This window comes from Electrona antarctica, assembly GCF_951216825.1.
Source record: "Electrona antarctica genome assembly, chromosome: 13".
Taxonomy (NCBI): Eukaryota; Metazoa; Chordata; class Actinopteri; order Myctophiformes; family Myctophidae; genus Electrona; species Electrona antarctica.
In genome coordinates, this window is record NC_136794.1 from 44,217,704 (window position 1) to 44,239,632 (window position 21,929).

General features: G+C 46.5%; 1 protein-coding gene across 1 annotated transcript in view; it reads left to right on the top strand.

Annotated features, from left to right (window-relative positions):
* The window catches only part of enox1 (ecto-NOX disulfide-thiol exchanger 1), a 76,391-nt gene extending 61,547 nt beyond the window's left edge, over positions 1–14,844 (top strand). Inside the window, exons 8-14 of the mRNA XM_079519098.1 lie at positions 3,838–3,914; positions 4,747–4,869; positions 5,598–5,705; positions 8,584–8,640; positions 9,799–9,901; positions 14,214–14,299; positions 14,677–14,844. Of these exons, the coding sequence (XP_079375224.1) occupies positions 3,838–3,914; positions 4,747–4,869; positions 5,598–5,705; positions 8,584–8,640; positions 9,799–9,901; positions 14,214–14,299; positions 14,677–14,808 (686 nt within the window). The 3' untranslated portion in view covers positions 14,809–14,844. The remainder of the gene's footprint in view (positions 1–3,837; positions 3,915–4,746; positions 4,870–5,597; positions 5,706–8,583; positions 8,641–9,798; positions 9,902–14,213; positions 14,300–14,676) is intronic.
* Positions 14,845–21,929: the final 7,085 nt, after the last annotated feature.

A 21,929-nucleotide genomic window follows, 5' to 3' on the forward strand; every position in this document is an offset into this window, starting at 1 on the left:
GATCAATTATTGATAAAAAAAAGCTTCTAATATATTATTTAGGCCCCAAAATCTATAAATCTCACACTATTAAGGCAACCGGTTCCACGCGCTGCACAAGGTGCCCTTTTTTTCACCTGCACCTGCCCCTTTAAATGTCTGTGCACGCCACTGCTCTAGCACATTGGTTCCCAACCTTTTTATACTGAAGTACCAGCTCAGAAAATATCTGGCTCTCCAAGTACCACCATAATAACTGATGTTAAAATACAGGAGCGTAGACCTGCCCTTTTTGTTCCATTCCTAAGCCAATAATAATGCTGCTCTGACAAAACTCTGTCTATAATCACTAATCTATAATCACTATCAGCACAACTGATGATGTTTCTAATGTGATTAATCCGTTCTCAAATCTTCTATTAACGGCTAGGTGTGCTGCCATGCTCATTTCAGCACGGCTGTCTTTTTTTCTCCTTTTTTGGGCGACTCCTCTGAGTACCACCAGAAGAGGGCTCAAGTACCACTAGTGGTACTTGTACCACTATTGGTACTTGTACCACTAGTGGTACTTGTACCAGTGGTTGGGAACCTCTGGCACTAGCATGTTAAATTCATATTTAGAAAATGTTTCAGATGTCAAGAATGTCTGAGAGGATGGACTGGTGATGGATGATGGTCGACTGTGGCTCAAGAGGTAGAGCAGGTCGTCCAATGATCCATGGGTCGGCGGTTCGAATCCCGGCTCCTCCTGTCTACATGTCGAAGTGTCCTTGGGCAAGACACTGAACCCCACATTGCTCCCGATGTGCTGGTTGGTACCTTGCAAGGCTTCCGCCGCAATCGGTGTATGAATGTGTGTGTGAATGGGTGAATGTAATGCACAATCTATGTAAAGCGCCTTGGATAAAGGCGCTATATAAATGCACCATTTACCATTTATGGTCATGGAGGGGGAACCTTCTGAAAGCTTCATGGGCCAAAGACAATCAACCTCAAGATCTAAAAAAAATTATGGGCTGGAGGATTATTTGCAAATGGGCTCCCGAACCACTTACTACTGTATTGATAAAATAACATTGGTATAAATTAATGAATGCACAAACCAGTGGCGTTTCCAGGAATGACATTTTGGGCAGGCAAGATGTGTTAATGGTCGTCTCCCCGCACACAATCAGTAGCACTACAGGTTTTCAAAGAGCTATACCTGCCAGACAGTAGGATACAAAGGATAGAGATATACCTGCCAGACAGTAGGATACAAAGAGATATACCTGCCAGACAGTAGGATACAAAGAGATATACCTGCCAGGCAGTAGGATACAAAGAGATATACCTGCCAGACAGTAGGATACAAAGAGATATACCTGCCAGACAGTAGGATACAAAGAGATATACCTGCCAGGCAGTAGGATACAAAGAGATATACCTGCCAGACAGTAGGATACAAAGAGATATACCTGCCAGACAGTAGGATACAAAGAGATATACCTGCCAGGCAGTAGGATACAAAGAGATATACCTGCCAGGCAGTAGGATACAAAGAGATATACCTGCCAGACAGTAGGATACAAAGAGATATACCTGCCAGACAGTAGGATACAAAGAGATATACCTGCCAGACAGTATAGGATACAAAGAGATATACCTGCCATACATACAGTAGGATACAAAGGCTGAAAGGCATGCATTTACATTCCAATGGGTGATCGAGGGTCGCGCTCTACCGCAACGGCCAATCAGCTGTCCATTAATAGTTCTCAGGTCTTGTTTTTGTCCTCAGTGTATGGATTTTGGCCAGGCAGAAATGGATTTGGACAGGCGGACGCCTGTCCTCGCCTTATTGTAGATACGCCTCTGGTACAAACAAATGTCATGGTGTTGTCATGGTAAAAATCTGTGAATGACTAGTCTGTGAACGACTTGACTTATGTGAGTGCTATATGTGTTGTTGTGACAGTGGTTGCCTTGCAGCCTGCCCCCCCCCCCCCTCCTACCCCCCCCCCCCCCCCCCGCGCTCTCTCTCTCTCTTCATTCACTGTACTATGGATGCTTGCACGGCCGTGCAAGAGAGAGAGAGAGAGAGAGGGGGGAGAGAGAGAGAGAGTGTGGCGTCGTCGGCTGCGAGGGCGCTCTTTTCTCTCAGCTGACACTTTGAGTCATGAAAGGCTGTGGGAGAGGAGAGGAGAGGAGAGGAGAGGAGAGGAGAGGAGAGGAGAGGAGAGGAGAGGAGAGGAGAGGAGAGGAGAGGAGAGGAGAGGAGAGGGATGCAGTGTTATTTGTGGCGCTCAGCGAGCGAGACTTCTGTTTACAAATGCTGTCATTTTTGCACTGCACACACACACACACACACACACACACACACACACACACACACACACACACACACACACACACACACACACACACACACACACCACACACACACACTGGCTGGCTGGCTGGCGTCGGAAGATTTTTCATCAACCTTCCAGGACTACTGTCGAATTGCAACGACAATATAAACTTTCCATAAAAGCTTGGTTGCCTGTAACAGTCTGTTACTGGCATTATGAGATAGATAGATAGATAGATAGATAGATAGATAGATAGATAGATAGATAGATAGATAGATAGATAGATAGATTAATAATAATAATACAACTTTATTTGTATAGCACCTTTCATGACATGAAATGCAGCTCAAAGTGCTTTACAGAGCAATGAAGAGAGGGAAAAAAAAGAAAAGAAAAGCAAGGCATAAACATAAAAAAACAAGAGCAGTAATGCAATACAGTGAGGACATGAATAACAAAATAAATTTGTCTACAGAGGCTGCCTGTCGAAGGTACAGTGGGAGTTTGTTCCACGCCGTCGGCCCGTAGACGCAAAAAGCTGCTTCCCCGTATTTTTTAGTTGCCATTTTTTTAGGCAAGGCGAGCAGGCCAGCAGTGGAAGACCTTAGGGGGCGGTTTGGGACATATTTAGGCAGGCAGTCATGTAGGTAGGAGGGTGCGAGACCATTGAGAGCTTTATAAACAAGTAAAATAATAAAAATAATAATAAAGTAAAATAATTTTAAAGATAGATAGATGGTAGATTTACTGCTCCTGGCGGAATGTTCCGTCAGAAGGAATCCAACCGGCAACTACTTCTGGCGTAATACTCCGTCTGATAAGCTTTATTATTGATATCAAACCGGATCGCTGATTTATTTTATTATTATATTTGTTTTGGCTTGGCCTTTCCTTCTTTAGTGAACCATAGACCGGATTGCGCAACCGCGCTGCCGTCCACCTCCCATTATACAGGCTGACTAAAAAGCTGAATAACTCGAAATCTACGGATCTCTCCATGGTTTGGATAAAACGTGTGATGTTCGGAGGTCTTTGCTGATTACCCGGTGGTCTAGATGGAAACATTAGCGCTTTCTAGAGCAAGGATGGCTTAATTTTAGCTCGCTAGCATTGACGCTATTTATTTAGCATCAAAGATGGACGCCCAAACAGGAGTCCAGCGTGTGTTACATTACAAACGGCTCGGCAGGCTGCGGTTGGCTCTGCGTCCAGCAGGAGGCAGCATATGGGTTAAGGACATTCTATGGGAAATAATTTGCTCTCTTCACTACCTGTCTCTCTCCTCTTTGATTGATTGATTGATTGATTGATTGTTTGATTGATTGCTTTATTAACAGTTTTCATGGACAGACAGCCACAGGGATTGTGGACTTGATTGACATTTCCTCTCCTCTCCTCTCCTCTCCTCTCCTCTCCTCTCCTCTCCTCTCCTCTCCTCTCCTCTCCTCTCCTCTCCTCTCCTCTCCTCTCCTCTCCTCTCCTCTCCTCTCCCCTCTCCTCTCCTCTCCTCTCTTCCCCTCTCCAGGAGTGCAGCAGAGCGAGGCGTGTCTCAGGGAGGAGAACGACTCGTTGCGGTGGCAGCTGGACGCGTACAGGAACGAGGTGGAGCACCCTTAACCTTATCTTACCCATTACCTTAGCTTATCAAGACCATGTTATCAACCCATAATCACCAATATGTTCTAATCTGACCATGCAATGGAACAGTATGGACATACCTACCTACATTTCTTTAAAAAAATGTTATCCTTTATTTACCCAGGGTAGTAGCTGAGCACAAGTGCTCATTTTCAGCAACGCCCTGCACATAGAAACACACAGTACAGACATACTGTCGGCCACTAAACAGCTCCACTGGAGCAGTTGGGGGTTCAGTTCCTTGCTCAAGGGCACTTCAGCGGTGTTGGGTGAGTGATGAACAATCACTTCCCGACCCAGATTTTTCCTGCCCGTCCGGGGAATCAAACCGGTAACCTTTCGGCAACAAGGCTGATCCTCTAACCCTTAGGCCACCGCTGCCCAAATATAACATACTGTACTGCGTACCGCCAGTATAGGAAACACGGAAGTGAAATGACTGACGCGAAGTGAAACCATGGTGAAACTGCGCTATACAACGCGTTAACAACCTGGCTTTGTGTTTACTCACGTGGCCAGTTAAGGCTGAGGTGAGGGTTAGGGTTACAATTTAGGCATTTAGCAGACGCTCTTAATCCAGAGCGATTTACATTAAGCAAGAACAAAAAAGCATGGCAATACATCATATTGTAGCGATCCGTATGCAAAAGTAGTCAGACAACGCGACGTCGGACAATGGCTGACAACAACAACTAACATCAATATGTCGGATACGTCCATTGCATGGTCTTGATAAGAGAAGTTGCTGACTATGATGACGGAGATTAAATCATCTGATAACATCCCCAACTACTAGGTGGAGCTCTTGAGGAAGGAGCAGGGAGGCACTAGGACCCTGCGGCCGGAGGAGACGCTGCAGTTCCACCCCCCCGATGGGGGCATGCAGCTGCTGCAGCACAACATGCAGAGCCTGCAGCAGGTACGTACGTACGACAAGTAAGACAAACGAAGCGAACGCAGCCCCTAATTTTTCAGTGGTGCAACCACTCCAAGGAACAGCAATGTCCCTATATCCCTATGTCCCAACCTATGTCCTGATGTTTAGAGTACCAATAGGGGGTGCTGTTGCACCACTCGCTTCAGACTTATCTGATTTTTTTCCATATATATATAATGCTCATTGCATTCGCATATATGCATATTATTATATCACACAGGGCAGATAATAATAATAGCTACACTCTACGGTGTTATTTCCTGAGCACTGCAGGGAGGTTTCCCACAATGCACTGCAGTTTGTTGTAGTACAGGAATCCCAGAGCAACTCACGAGTCTGATCTGCCCGGACGCCCTGTCTGTCTGCGCTCATCTATGTCAACGCACGCACGCATGCAATCACGCACGCACGCACGCACGCACACACGCACGCACGCACGCACGCACGCACGCACGCACGCACGCACGCACGCACGCACGCACGCACGCACGCACGCACGCGGGGGGGGGGGCGGGGGTGGCTGGGTTTGTGTTGTTTACCAAGCTTCTAAAGTGTGAGTGAATGTCACGCCGGTGTCACTTTTAATTTGTCAACCATCGCTGCTCCTCATCGCTCTCTCTTGTGCGCGTGTGTGCGTGTGTGTGTGTGTGTGTGTGTGTGTGTGTGCGTGCGTGTGCGTGTGCGTGTGTGTGTGTGTGTGTGTGTTGCAGCAACTGGCCAGCCTCCAGGAGCAGCTGACCAGTAAGGAGCAGGAGTTGGAGCTGGCCAGAGAGGAGCAGAGGTTTCTGGAAGGAGAGCTGCTCGCTCTGAGAGACAAGGTCTGTATGCTGTGTGGCATTCATCCATTCATTCATTCATTCATTCATTCATTCATTCATTCATTCATTCATTCATTCATTCATCCATCCATCCACCCACCCACCCACCCACTCACTCACTCACTCACTCACTCACTCACTCACTCATTTGCAGCAGACCTCCCAGTGACCAGGGGGGGTGTCATTTGGCGCATCAGAGGATGACATTTTCCACCCCCGACTGTTCACATTTCACCCTACATTCTGTCATGTCATAATGCATATTGTCCCCAACTTAACTGCTTCAGCAGATGAATCTGATTTCATCGCAGTCGATGCCCGTCCATCCACACGTGACACGTGTTTTAATTTCGTGTTGCTCTCCGCCAACCTGGGCAGAGCAACGGACTTGAACTCATGCTTCCTTCATGTATGAGTGTCCAAGTTGCTCCTTTTCCACCTGACAGGGGGGACTTTCCCTGGTTGGACGTAGCGCGTTGAAGGAACACGTTATTCCAAACGTTTCCTTTCCCCTCCATCAGGCTGGTTTCCGTCCTGAACGGGATGACACATTGGGTGTGCTGGGCTTCCCCAATTATTACAAGTATGACCTGCAAAACGAGCTCTGTTCCTCCTCCTCTGTTCCTCCGACCCGATTCAGACACGTCTGGAACTTCATGTTCTTCAGCACTAGTGTTTCTATAAAGAAACATTTCACATGCAACCAGGAAGTTCAGCCCAACCCCCCCCCCCCCTCTCTCTCCCCCCCCTCTCTCTCTCCCCCCCCCCCCCCCCTCTCTCCCTCTCTCTCCCCCCCCCCCCCCCCCCCCTCTCTCTCTCTCTCTGTGTGTATCTGCCAATCGTTGATCTGGAGAGGGAGAGAGCTCTGTTCTCTCTTTGAAGCACAATCATGCACACGCACGCACGCACGCACGCACGCACGCACGCACGCACGCACGCACGCACGCACGCACGCACGCACGCACGCACGCACGCACGCACACACACACACACACACACACACACACACACACACACACACAGAGCCGCAGGTCACTGCACTGGGCTCTCTGTGGGAGATAAAGCATCCTAACAGGACGGTTGCCATGGCAACACTTTCATACGGGGATGCACCGAAATGGACATTCTCCGCCGATAACCCATACCAATGTTTAAAGATGGAGTTTTTGTATTTCTTTCCCAGTTTTTCATGTGTTTATGAGGTGACAGTACTTCATTAGAGCCCTTGGTGTGGTTGTTATGTCATGTGTTTATTAGGTGACAGTACTTCATTAGACCCATTGGTGTGGTTGTTATGTAATGTGTTTATGAGGTGACAGTACTTCATTAGAGCCCTTGGTGTGGTTGTTATGTCATGTGTTTATGAGGTGACAGTACTTCATTAGACCCATTGGTGTGGTTGTTATGTCATGTGTTTATGAGGTGACGGTACTTCATTAGAGCCCTTGGTGTGGTTGTTATGTCATGTGTGTATGAGGTGACAGTACTTCATTAGAGCCCTTGGTGTGGTTGTTATGTCATGTGTTTATGAGGTGACAGTACTTCATTAGAGCCCTTGGTGTGGTTGTTATGTCATGTGTTTATGAGGTGACAGTACTTCATTAGAGCCCTTGGTGTGGTTGTTATGCCATGTGTTTATGAGGTGACAGTACTTCATTAGACCCCTTGGTGTGGTTGTTATGTCATGTGTTTATGAGGTGACAGTACTTCATTAGACCCCTTGGTGTGGTTGTTATGTCATGTGTTTATGAGGTGACAGTACTTCATTAGAGCCCTTGGTGTGGTTGTTATGTCATGTGTTTATGAGGTGACAGTACTTCATTAGAGCCCTTGGTGTGGTTGTTATGTCATGTGTTTATGAGGTGACAGTACTTCATTAGAGCCCTTGGTGTGGTTGTTATGTCATGTGTTTATGAGGTGACAGTACTTCATTAGAGCCCTTGGTGTGGTTGTTATGTCATGTGTTTATGAGGTGACAGTACTTAATTAGAGCCCTTGGTGTGGTTGTTATGTCATGTGTTTATGAGGTGACAGTACTTCATTAGAGCCCTTGGTGTGGTTGTTATGTCATGTGTTTATGAGGTGACAGTACTTCATTAGACCCCTTGGTGTGGTTGTTATGTCATGTGTTTATGAGGTGACAGTACTTCATTAGACCCCTTGGTGTGGTTGTTATGTCATGTGTTTATGAGGTGACAGTACTTCATTAGAGCCCTTGGTGTGGTTCTTATGTCATGTGTTTATGAGGTGACAGTACTTCATTAGAGCCCTTGGTGTGGTTGTTATGTCATGTGTTTATGAGGTGACAGTACTTCATTAGAGCCCTTGGTGTGGTTGTTATGTCATGTGTTTATGAGGTGACAGTACTTCATTAGAGCCCTTGGTGTGGTTGTTATGTCATGTGTTTATGAGGTGACAGTACTTCATTAGAGCCCTTGGTGTGGTTGTTATGTCATGTGTTTATGAGGTGACAGTACTTCATTAGAGCCCTTGGTGTGGTTGTTATGTCATGTGTTTATGAGGTGACAGTACTTCATTAGAGCCCTTGGTGTGGTTGTTATGTCATGTGTTTATGAGGTGACGGTACTTCATTAGAGCCCTTGGTGTGGTTGTTATGTCATGTGTTTATGAGGTGACGGTACTTCATTAGAGCCCTTGGTGTGGTTGTTATGTCATGTGTTTATGAGGTGACAGTACTTCATTAGAGCCCTTGGTGTGGTTGTTATGTCATGCGTTTATGAGGTGACAAAACTTCATTAGAGCCCTTGGTGTGGTTGTTATGTCATGTGTGTATGAGGGGACAGTACTTCATTAGAGCCCTTGGTGTGGTTGTTGTCATGGTGTGGTTCCTCAATGCTTCCATGTTGTGTCTCCTCAGCTGCTGGGCCCAGTGGAGCCTGCAGGGGACCTCACCAACGGAGAGATAGCGGAGAAGGTGAGGCCATGCTACATTGATTTAGTCGACTAAAACTATGACTAAACTATGACTAAATCGATGACACAGAAGGTGAGGCCATGCTACACCACACTGTTGATTTACATGACTAAAACTATGACTAAACTATGACTAAAACTATGACAGAGAAGGTGAGGCCATGCTACACAAAGAATCCAAAGGAAAGTACGCACATCTCTAAAACTCGTTCAGGTGCTGAACAAAAAGATACGTACAGGAGAAGGAGAGAATGTCCGCACACTGTTGAGTAGCTCCCATTGGAATTTTATTTAGTAAAGGATGACAACGTTTCGACCCCTTGTGGGTCTTCGTCAGGTATTGACACACAGAGCATTGTGTGTCAATTGCATAAATCTATGGCGAGAAATGTACTGTCTACTTTATACATTGACAATTTTGTCAACAAATAAAAACTAGACTAAAAGACAAGACATTTCATGCTTACTGTACATACACACGTGTGTGTGTGTGTGTGTGTGTGTGTGTGTGTGTGTGTGTGTGTGTGTGTGTGTGTGTGTGTGTGTGTGTGTGTGTGTGTGTGTGTGTGTGTGTGTGTGTGTGTGTGTGTGTGTGTGTGTGTCCGTCTCCCCACTGGCATGTCAGAGCGGTGTTACGCCCCAAAGGGCATCTCTGCTGTCTAACTGCGGTATAGCACTGACGCATGGCACACACACACACACACACACACACACACACACACACACACACACACACACACACACACACACACACACACACACACACACACACAGGGACTTGAACTCCTAGCCTCACACCCACTGAACTGGAAGGTGATTGTAATGTCAAAGACGCGGTCGCTTGTTTAAAACGCTTTGAGCACTTAAAGCCCAGCTTCCACATTCACTGGGGAACCATCTGCCCAAAATAGCAGATCTACAAGCTGGTTTTTACGTGTTTTAGTGGGGAAGGTTTCTGCTGAAGGCTCGTGGGTTTTACGTGGTTAAGATCCTTGCATGGTTCATGGACACATGACCTCCTCTTTAACCCTCGCAATGTACACAGATACTGTAGCTGTTGTTTATTCATGACTGCATCTGCGTGTGTGTGTGTGTGTGTGTGTGTGCGTGTGCGTGTGCGTGTGCGTGTGCGTGTGCGTGTGTGTGTGTGTGTGTCCAGCGCCTGAATGGCTGTGTGCCCGCTGTGTACCACGCCAGAGAGAGGAGGAGCGAATCAGCGATGCACGGACCAGTGACCTCAGAGAAAGAAGCCCTGCTATTGGGTAAGACCAGTGACCTCAGAGAAAGAAGCCCTGCTATTGGGTAAGACCAGTGACCTCAGAGAAAGAAGCCCTGCTATTGGGTAAGACCATTGACCTCAGAGAAAGAAGCCCTGCTATTGGGTAAGAGCCCTGCTATAGAGCGGCCCGTTAGAGAATTTTCCCATCCATTTTTTTCCATAAACGTTTCAGAAAGTATTTATTTAAAGATCTGTAGGTGACAAATCATGACAATAAACAAAACATTTTGCGCCAAACAAATAACTAGAAAGAAGAAAAAAGGGCAGGGTATAAAACACCTTTTTTTTTGTTAACGTTAATTGGTCTTTTATGGAGCTCAAAAAAGGCACAAATCTTTGAATATATATTCTTTCAGAACGTTTTTAACTCAAATCTTTGCTTCTGGGGGAGTCCCTGGAACAACATATTTCCAGATGGGGTTCGGTGGCCAATATTGAGCACCCCTGATATAGAAACATAGGTGTTTCAGAAAACTGACAGGATTTAGAAGACATTTTTTAAATTTCGAAGTCAGGTCTAAATGGGTTTAAGATTTGTATGACTGTGGTACGTTATAGTATCGTATAGCTCACTGTAAACCAAATCTGATACATAAAACTTTATGAATGTGGTTTATACCGTACAGTAGCCGTTCATTAGTCATGCCAGGTTCCTGTCATTAGTTTTGGAACTATTGGATACAATTTACACTACCGTAAAATATATTACTAGCTCTCTCTCTCTCTCTCTCTCTCTCTCTCTCTCTCTCTCTCTCTCTCTCTCTCTGGGGGGGCTCCCCTCCCCTCCCCTGTGTGCACAGCATCCGCACTCACAAGAATAATGCCTGACCAGAATAGCACATCTACAACCACACACAGCGCGGCACGCTTTGTGCCAGAGGAGAAAAACTGAATTTATTTATATTTTATCCAAAATGAGTTAATATAGCACAGGCAGACTCTTCACATACTAGAGCATGTCTGAAATAAATATCAGAGCTGAAATCGACATGTAAATATGAAATAATTGTCGGCCCCATAATTTATTTACCTGCCATAGTGTCAACCCCTTACCCCTGTGTCTGATCGGTGGTTAGACTGGCATATTCACCAATAGAGAGTATGCGCATGCTTAAAGTGAATGGCACATCGAGTGGCAAATCGAGTGGCAAAGCAACAGGCAAAGTGAGTTTAACATCGTTTAATGTTGTTTAATGCAATAAGATATGACTTTTCTGTGTGGATGTCTGGGCTGTCAAGGCCAGAAAGTAGTTATTTGCCACTCAGTAGGCGTTCCTGCATAACTTCCTGGTTTGATGATGATGTCACGCGCATACCCTCTATACCTATATGACCAAATAAAGGCCAATACCGATACTTTTCCGACTCCGATACAGTATCGGGACATCTCTACAACTAACTATCAGTATCCACAAGCAACTTTACAGGAAAACAAGTGGGTAACGCCGGCTGCTGCTATACCCACAACTACTGCTACCCATGCAGTGATCAAACACAACAGAATTAGCAGCGTTTTAGTTCCACTGCGTCAGCTGTGTGCTTCACTTAGGATTCATGAGTAATGCATATGGTGTTCTTTTCATTTCCGTGAGGCTCAAGGCTCGCTCCGTTTTCTAAACGTTTCCGCCGTCATGCAGTCTGAGTGCCAGTGATCATTTCTGCGACTAAAACTGTGACGAAAAAAAGTCCCATCTGATTGACAGCCCCATACATTCAAACAGAAAAGTCCTATCTGATTGACAGCCCATACATCCAAACAGAAAAGTCCTATCTGATTGACAGCCCATACATCCAAACAGAAAAATCCCATCTGATTGAGAGCCCATACATCCATCTATTGTGTAACAGCATCAGAGTGGTCGTAGCAGAGTCACAGATTATTGTGTAACAGCATCAGAGTGGTCGCAGCAGAGTCACAGATTATTGTGTAACAGCAGCAGAGTGGTCAGAGTCACAGATTATTGTGTAACAGCAGAGTGGTCAGAGTCACAGATTATTGTGTAACAGCAGAGTGGTCACAGCAGAGTCACAGATTATTGTGTAGCAGCAGCAGAGTGGTAAGAGTCACAGATTATTGTGTAACAGCAGCAGAGTGGTCAGAGTCACAGATTATTGTGTAACAGCAGCAGAGTGGTCAGAGTCACAGATTATTGTGTAACAGCAGCAGAGTGGTCAGAGTCACAGATTATTGTGTGACAGCAGCAGAGTGGTCAGAGTCACAGATTATTGTGTAACAGCAGCAGAGTGGTCAGAGTCACAGATTATTGTGTGACAGCAGCAGAGTGGTTGTAGCAGAGTCACAGATTATTGTGTAGCAGCAGCAGAGTGGTTGTAGCAGAGTCACAGATTATTGTGTAACAGCAGCAGAGTGGTTGTAGCAGAGTCACAGATTATTGTGTAACAGCAGAGTGGTCAGAGTCACAGCGACACACACAATGCAATCTCATCTCAACCAACGCTTTTCATCCTGACCAGAGTGTCTGCTGGCTCAACTATAAGTATGAATCACCCTTTAGGAGAAGGAACCGAATCCTATTTTGTAGCATAGAGTTGTTGTTTTTTTGGCAGGCAGGCAGGGAGGGAGGTGAGCCTGGTTGGAATGGAGAAGCTATAGGGGACCGGGAGGGGAGAGAACAGGAGAGACGAGGGGACCGGGAGGGGAGAGAACAGGAGAGACGAGGGGACCGGGAGGGGGAGAGAACAGGAGAGACGAAGAGGACCGGGAGGGGAGAGAACAGGAGAGACGAGAGGACCGGGAGGGGAGCGAACAGGAGAGACGAGAGGACCGGGAGGGGAGCGAACAGGAGAGACGAGAGGACCGGGAGGGGGAGAGAACAGGAGAGACGAGAGGACCGGGAGGGGAGAGAACAGGGGAGACGAGGGGACCGGGAGGGTAGAGAACAGGAGAGACGAAGAGGACCGGGAGGGGAGAGAACAGGAGAGACGAGAGGACCAGGAGGGGAGAGAACAGGAGAGACGAAGAGGACCGGGAGGGGAGAGAGAACAGGAGAGACGAGAGGACCGGGAGAGGAGAGAACAGGAGAGACGAGAGGACCGGGAGGGGAGAGAACAGGAGAGACGAAGAGGACCGGGAGGGGAGAGAACAGGAGAGACGAAGAGGACCGGGAGGGGAGAGAACAGGAGATACGAACGGAGCGGGAGGGGGAGAGAACAGGAGAGACGAGGGGACCGGGAGGGGAGAGAACAGGAGAGACGAGGGGACCGGGAGGGGAGAGAACAGGAGATACGAACGGAGCGGGAGGGGAGAGAACAGGAGAGACGAGAGGACCGGGAGGGGAGAGAACAGGAGAGACGAGAGGACCAGGAGGGGAGAGAACAGCAGCACATTCATCTCTCTTAGTGGAAACTCGCAGGAACCAAATATGAAGGAGAGAGACGCTAGAGCTCTCTATCTCTATCTCAGTGCCTGGCTGGCTGCCGCATGCAGCTGTGCACTGCCCCGACCTCACTCAATTAATTTAAGTCAAAAACCTTAAAAACACCTTCGCATCGGCAGCTCCCTATAGTAAGCTTTTCTGAATCAGAGCTCAGCCCACTTGAAATAATGCTAAATCTCATTTAGATATAGGTAGGTATAGGCCCATGTCATTTATGCGAGGTTCATTTTTTGACCTGACATCCTATAGCTTAGTTTAAACATACAGATTATTTATTTACTGACTAGACCTGTACGTGCCCGTCGGCCACCGGCCTACTTGAGAACGATGCAACTTAAAAAATATAAAATTATACATGTTTAAGGAAATACATTCTTTTTTAAAAACGATGCAATACTGCCTCTTCAAAGTTGGTGTTATTGACATTAGATATTGTCAATTACTTGCATGAGAAGGAGAGATATGGTGGAGTTAGCTGTTTTAGCAGACAGTTTGAGGGTCCAATGGAGTTAAGGGGTTTTGTCAAATACATTTTTTACTATACTTTCCATTGGTTCAATATTTTCGAAACAACACACAGACGTAAATAGCACTGATTTATGGAGAAAAAAAATCAAAAACCTCAAAAATGGAGTTATGAGGTTTCCTCCGGACAGCAACGACTACAGTATAGGATGTATGTGCGTAAATAAAATAAATCACACCCATGTGAAGAGAGGGGCGATCTTGTACATCATCATATATCAATCATCTCATATCAGGCCAATCAGAATTTGCGTCCTCACCTTCGTCTTCAATGTTTGTGTTGCTCCATCTCTCTCACTCTCCTCTTTTGTCCTTTTCTCAACCCCCCCCCCCCCCCCCCTCTCTCTCTCTCTCTCTCTCCCTCCCCCCCAGGTGTCATCTCCACATTCCTTCACGTCCATCCGTTTGGGGCCAACATCGAGTATCTGTGGTCCTACATCCAAAGAATGGACAGCAAGGTAAACCACAGCTGTCTGTCTGTCTGTCTGTCTGTCTGTCTGTCTGTCTGTCTGTCTGTCTGTCTGTCTGTCTGTCTGTCTGTCTGTCTGTCTGTCTGTCTGTCTGTCTGTCTGATAATATTCCCTGACCATAAACTGAATGTTGAACTGAAATTCACTAAAGCAAACTAGAATTCAATGTTGCATAGCTCCAAATTTCAACGTTCTATGGCTTTAATGTTAAAATGTATTCAAGTCTGTTATAATAATCATATAATCGTCGTTAATGCCCTCACTCCTGTGTGTGTGCGTGCGTGTGTGTGCGCGTGCGTGCTTGTGTCTGTGTGTGTGTGTGTGTGTGTGTGTGTGTGTGTGTGTGTGTGTGTGTGTGCGTGCAGGTGTCGACGGGGGAGTTGGAGCGCCTCATGGTCCGACTGCCCTCCATGTTCAGAGTGGAGCTGAGTGGAGTTGGAGCCTCGCTGGAGAAACGATGGAAGTTCTGCGGCTTCGACAGCCTGGGGGGCGTGTGACGCACGCACACACACACACACGCACGCACACACGTGCACGCAAAACTCGATTTGAACGTTATCAACCCATAATCATTAATCAACAGTATACTCTTATCAAGACCATGCAATGGAGCCCCTGGTGGAGGGGAAAGGAACTGGTTGGAATAACGTGTTCCTTCAACGCGCTACATCCTACCGGGGAAAATCTCCCCGAAAAAGAAATCCACCTTTTCTATTTACAATAAAACTTTTACTTTTTTGTAAAAGTTAATATCATTATCATATTAATTGTATAGGCTTGGCCTCCTCATGCATTGAAGGAAGCATGAGGTCAGTCCGCTGACCCCCCCCCCCCCCCCCCAGGTTGGCAGAGGGAGTGTAGAGCCCAGGATTACATTAGATAATTGATATTGTGAATAAATGGGTTACAAAATCGATGCTCTGGGAGAACATCACGGATGATTTATATGTTTCGATTAGGCATTCTATTGCTTTTATTCCCGAAGTCTCCTGAACTTGAACGCAGCATTTTGCGTTGAACAAATTTGTTTAGATATCCATGTCGTTACACACCGCATCTCCACTAGCTAAAAGAGTGCTGGGTTGCACCCCGAAAATAGCAGATCTTATACAAGCTCACAACGCGTCGCAGCGCGACGCGTTGTGAGCTTGTATAAGATCTGCTATTTTCGCTATTTTTGTGCAAAAGTGCCCTCTGACGGGATTTCAGCCCCTGCCTCTCTAACATTCTCCGTCGCATGGTCTTCATACCAACCAGCGACGGCTCCAGAACATTGTGACTGCAGGGGGCGCTATGGAGGGCGCAGGCTATTTCGAAAGGGGGGCTAATGCGTCTTGGTTTACATAGAGTCAATCAATTGGGCTTGCTTTGGAGGGGCTAAGCCTCCACCAGAGCCCCCCCCCTTGGAGCCGCCACTGATAAGAACATTCAGCATATGGTGATTACGGGTTGATAAAATTCTAATCCACTACACACACACGCACCCGAGACAGAAGGAAAAGCCAATGGGTCTTTTTATGCATCACAAACACCCTGCGTGTGTGTGTGTGTGTGTGTGTGTGTGTGTGTGTGTGTGTGTGTGTGTGTGTGTGTGTGTGTGTGTGTGTGTGTGTGTGTGTGTGTGTGTGTGTGTGTGTGTGTGTGTGTGTGTGTGTGTGTGTGTGCGCGCGTGCGCGTGTGTGTGCGTTGTGTGTACTAACTACATCACAGACAGTTCCTTGTGTGTTGTGACCAATGGTAGGGTTTCTCTCATGAATACACATGAGGACAGGTGGACATGTGGACAGATGAGGACCCTCTCGAAAACGAGATACTATATCTCAATGGGGTATTCCTATAGACTTTCAAACAGATGGACAGATAGATGGACAGATGGACACTTGGACAGATGCAGAGATGGACAGATGGACACTTGGACAGATGCAGAGATGGACAGATGGACAGATGTCCCTGCAGGACAGAAGGACTACGGCTGTTTTTATGGACCATGAAACCAGAAGTACTTCGTTTTTTCGTTTATTTTTTATGTCGTTTATGTTGTTGTTTATAGTTCCGGGATATTGTCGAGGACCAATCCGGTCGCTTGTTGCCCCCACCCTCCTCCTCCCGTGTAATTTACCATGGCAACAAGACAGAATGATCTCTCGCCCACTCTCTCTCTCTCTCTCTCTCTCTCTCTCTCCCCTACTCACGTCCGATATACTTTGTCGTACGACAGAGATCGTAAATGTCCGATCTACCGCGGTGAGCTAGCTTGTATAGAGCGACTGTTTTCGCTGTTTCTCTTTTTCTTTTTAATAAATTATTAAATTGTGATGTTATCAAGCGTAAACATATCAGACGGTCTTGTATTTGATTCAGGGAGATAAAACTTTATCCCCACACAGGATAATAAGATGACTGAGAGGCGTGGTGGTGGGAAAATAGCAGATCTACACACAACAAACGGCGATGGATTGCATTTTTATAGCGCTTTTCTACGCACGGTATGAGTGCTTTGCTCAAAGCGCTTTACAACGGTCCAACGCAGTCGTTTTCAACCAGTGGTCCTCAATATTACTGCAAGAGATTCCATGACTGATATATCACGATATCTGTAACAGAAAATGGAAAAAATTACCATAAAAGGCAAAAATCTTGGAAATATGCATTCATTCCAAAGATTCTTTGTGTCACAAACTGGCCAAAAAAGTAGGCCTACATGAATCTTGCCTCCTCCAAACACAAAACACTGACTGCAACTTTGCAACTTGTCGACAATGTGTCTGTCCACAACAATGTGTAGCCTAGCCAATGTGTATCGCGATATATCGCGCTTGGCACACCCCTGGTAACACCGGGGCTCCAACGGGCGCGTCAGCGTCTCCGTCACCGTCAGGGAATGTTCCCTTTTTAATCAATGAAGGGTGGCTCCACTGCCCGCGTTGTGTTGTGTTGCGTGACTGCATTAAAATTGCCCCGGTTCGTTTTTTGACGCACGCGACGGAGACGCAACACGCCCGGTGGAGCCCCGGCGTTACGAGTGGCCCGGCGACCATTTGAAACCCCGTGGACCACACTTTGAGAACCTCTCAGGCCTCATTCACACGTATCAAACACCAATCAAGCAAAATGTTTGGTTGTTTTTTTGGGCCACCACAATGCTTTTCCAATGGGAGTCACATGGTTTGATCAAACATTTGTGTTTGATTGCTGATTGCTGGTGGTGTTCTGCCCCTCCCCCCTCATCGAACAAAAATGTTTGGTCAAACCATGTGACTCCCATTGGAAAAGCATTGTGGTGGCCCCAAAAAAACCAAAAGAACGACCAAACATTTGCTTGATTGGTGTTTGATACGTGTGAATGAGGCCTCAGCCTTAATTTCTGTGTTCTGGTAACGATGGTAACGATGGTGACACTTGACTGACGATGGTATGCATCCTTTATAATCGTACCAGAATCCTTTAAATTATGTTTTATTTTTTTTCCCTTTTTTTTCTAATGTAATAAAAGATGTTTTTAAGCAGACCTTGGCCGCAGTGTTGTTTTTTGCAGCAAATCTTTATTTTAGTATTAGTCCTAGTCTCTTATTGTCTTCATTTAGTTTCAGTCACATTTTAGTGGAATGTTTTAGTGTTAGTCTAGTTTTAGTCGACTAAATATAAGATTTTAGTCGACTAAATCTACAGTTGATTTAGTCGAACAAAATGTATTTTGGCAGGCCTTGATGCCATCGTAACGACTGTTTTAAAAAAAAAAATCACTTGCTGAAAATAGACGATCTACAAGCCCACAACGCGTCGCAGCGCAACACGTTGTGGGCTTGTAGATAGTCTAGTTTCAGCATGCAACTAATTGTAAAATGACTTATACTGGATCTCTTGTCCACTAGTCCTTTCCTAACCTTTTAGTCTGGTTTGTATTTGTTTGACGAAATTGTCCGTATATTTATATTTAGTCTTAGTTTTTGTCATCATAGCTTAGTTTTCATTTAGTTTCCATGTAGTTTTCGTCAGTGGAAAAAGGTAGTCGACGGACATTTGTCGACAAAATCAACACTGCTTGGCTGTGGGCTAATTTAGGCTTTCTTCACTGGACGGAAGTATTGAGTACATTGACCTGAGTATAGGCTACTCCTTTGTGTACCTTAAGTCAATTTGTACTTTACTTGAGTATTTCCAATTTCCAATATTTTTACTTCTACCCCACTACATCTTAGAGCCCAATTCACAATGTATCGCATAGTGACACATTGTGAGCTTGTAGATCTGCTATTTTCAAAAGATTTTTATGCATTTAACTCAACTTGAAATGAGATATTCTGCATAATGAGTACTTTCTACTTTTGGTACTTTAAGTACATTTTGAATTCCACACATTTACTTGTAACAGAGTATTTCAATTTTACTTTTACTTTTACTAAGTAAAAACATTGTGTGAGTACTTTTTCCATCTCTGTGGTATGTTGCAGGCTGTAATACTGCATGACCAATGCGTGCGTGCGTGCGTGCGTGCGTGCGTGCGTGGCAGGCTGACGCAAAACACCTCGCATGATGTAACCCAGCTGTAACTCCACCAGCATGTTAACCACACGTCAAACTGGGTCTGTGTGCGTGCGTGTGTGCGTGTGTGCGTGCGGGCGGGCGGGCGTGTGTGCGTGCGTGTGCATAATATTCTTTTTAAACACTTTTCCAATCAATTAGTTATTTTTACCTATCGTTTTTAAACAATAAATGTGCTTTAAACAATCAAATGTCTTTTAAACAATTGTATGCCTAAATTATTTTAATACTCAATATTTTAGTCAAGTCAACATTTTAAATTAAACATATATAAGGTCTAGTCTGCAGTTGTTGTAGGTGACCAGACCAGACCAGGCCTGACCCGACGTTTTTGGGCCGGGCCTAAAATGTATGCTAATCAATCACTAGGGCCGGGCCGGGCCGGGCCGGGCCTTAAGCTCCATGAAGAAGAAAAAATCATGTTTTAATAAAAATAATAGTTCTGTTCTGTCTGTTTGTGTATTTATCTATTATGAAGATGGTGCTGACTGGCGTTTCACTTTTACTCTCTGTAGAGTTCTCAAATGGCCCAAATTCTGACCCGGCCGGACCCAACGTTTTAGGGCGGGGTCGGGCCTAAGATCTATGCTAATGACGACCAAGCTACACCAGGCTTTTCTCGCGCGTTTACCCTAAACGCGCGGGGTAAACGCGCACAAAGCCTGGTGTAGCGTGGCCGTTAGTCGGACCGGGCCGGGCCTCGGGCCTAATCAGTTAGGGCTCAGTTAGGACCTGGCCTTAATTTCCAGGCCTGTTGAGAACTCTACCGTTTTATAAAGGAAGAAGTAATGATACCTTTGATTTATGTGCGCAGCAGCTGGCCGTGCAGGCAGCCTGCCGGCCATTGGGGTGCGTGCGTGCGTGCGTGCGTGCGTGCGTGCGTGCGTGCGTGCGTGCGTGCGTGATGTGGAGCAGATGATGAGGTCTGGTTTCCATCCATCCTCCGGACCGGAGGAGTCTGCATGGAACAAAGTGCCAGTTCCCAAAACCTTTTCATGTCAAGGACCCCCACATTGACACTCATTAGCCCGCGGACCCCCATTTGAAAACATATGCCAGGGACCCCCCCCTAAAAGAAGATTTGTACGGCTCTAGCAGTGATTCTCAACCCGTTTTTTTTTCAAGGACCCCCATTTAATGGCATTTTTATTTCCCCCAAATATTGTAAAATCAAAGTTAATTTAACTCAGAGAGTATACCTTTGTACACTTTCTGACATACAGATCCATAAGGGTCCATTTGGTTCTACGTGTGGCCCCCGACCGGGGCACGGGTATGAAACCGTATATATATATGCTTATTCTATATCACTATTCAACTCTTTCTCCATTCCAGAATAATGATTTAATTAATTACTCAGTTATCTAATTTCAGACAATTTCACCAATATTATTCCACTCTCCTAATTATGCCGGCATTGGCCTCAATTACCCCCCCCCCCCCCCCCCATATTTATTTCTAAACATTAACATATGAGATCTTTCCGTTCCCATGCAAATTACCCCAAAGTGTGCCATTGATTAAAAACAGCCCAATTTAATATAAAAAACCCTCTTTGGGAGGAAGGAAGCTGAGTGGTTAATATAAAAACCCCTCTTTGGGTGGAAGGAAGCTGAGTGGTTGAAATGCATCTCGTCAGCCTACATGGCATTAATGCAGTAAATTGCTGACAGAGAGATGCTCGCTCGCCAGGAAACTCTGGGGAAGGGGAACAACCCCCCCCCCCCCCCCCCCATCCTCCCCCCCCCCCCCTCCTACACACACACACACACACACACACACACACACACACACACACACACACACACACACCGTGCCCAGGCTAAATGCAGACTCAGTGTGTGTGTGTGTGCTAACCACATCAGGCTCTTGCATTTTTGTCTATGATTTTGGGATAGACCGAAAAATTTGACACAGCTGCACCCAACCTCCACCCCCCAGTCCCGTCCCCCCCCTCTCTCTCTCTCTCCCTGTGGCCTGCAGAGAGAGAGAGAGAGAGAGAGAGAGAGAGAGAGAGAGAGGAAATCCAATTCCAACTGTTTGGGGCAGATCGAGCTTCAGCTATTTATACCTCTCCCTGTGAATAGGGCACGCATGCGCACGCACGCACGCACGCACGCACGCACGCACGCACGCACGCACGCACGCACGCACGCACGCACGCACGCACGCAGAAGCATGACAAACCAAGAGGCTGAGTCCTCTCTCTGTGCACTATTTATTTAATGTCTGTTTTACTGCATGCAACTCTCTCTCTCTCTCTCTCTCTCTCTCTCTCTCTCACACACTCTGTGTGCGTGTGTGTGTGCAGTTTCGAATTGCAGCCGTCCGTAGGTGCCCTTTGAGAGCGGTTTTGAAGGAGTCAAGGGATTCACATGTCTTAATGACTGTTGGTAGGGTGTTCCACATTTTGGTGGCATAGGAGCGAAAAGAATTTAGTCCCTTGTTTGTGCCGAATCTGGGTTGTACATGGTTTGTTGCACTCCCTCTGGTGTTGTGGGTGTGGACTTCGTTAACATTAAGGAAGTATTTAGACAGGTACATGGGTATCTTGGTGGTGTATCGAATCTTGTGGACCAGACCCATTGCAAGATGCTGTACTCTGTCGTCGACCCTAAGCCATTCCAGCCTGTCAAAGTGGGCAGGGGCACACGCACGCACGCACGCACGCACGCACGCACGCACGCACGCACGCACGCACGCACGCACGCACGCACACACTGCATTGTGCACGCCACTGATTGCGTGAGAGACTAAATGTCATCAGAATGCCGGTCTGAGGCTCAAATGATGAATGAATAAATGGACCTCGATGTGACAGACGTGACAGAACGTGCGTGATCGACGCTTGCAGCAGTTGCAGAATCACTCCAAATGTAAATGTAAATGTAGCATTACGCGGAAGCGGGGCTTGAACCCGGGACTCCCATTCGCCAGACCAACGCGCAACCCACCGTGCCAAAAGGGCTGAGCCCGATTGGCAGGGCTGTTGCGGGCTGGGTCTTGGCTGGGGGCTACAATCCCCCCCCCCCCCAGTCTTTGAAGCACGTCCTCGCGCTTCTCACTTCGCACCGCG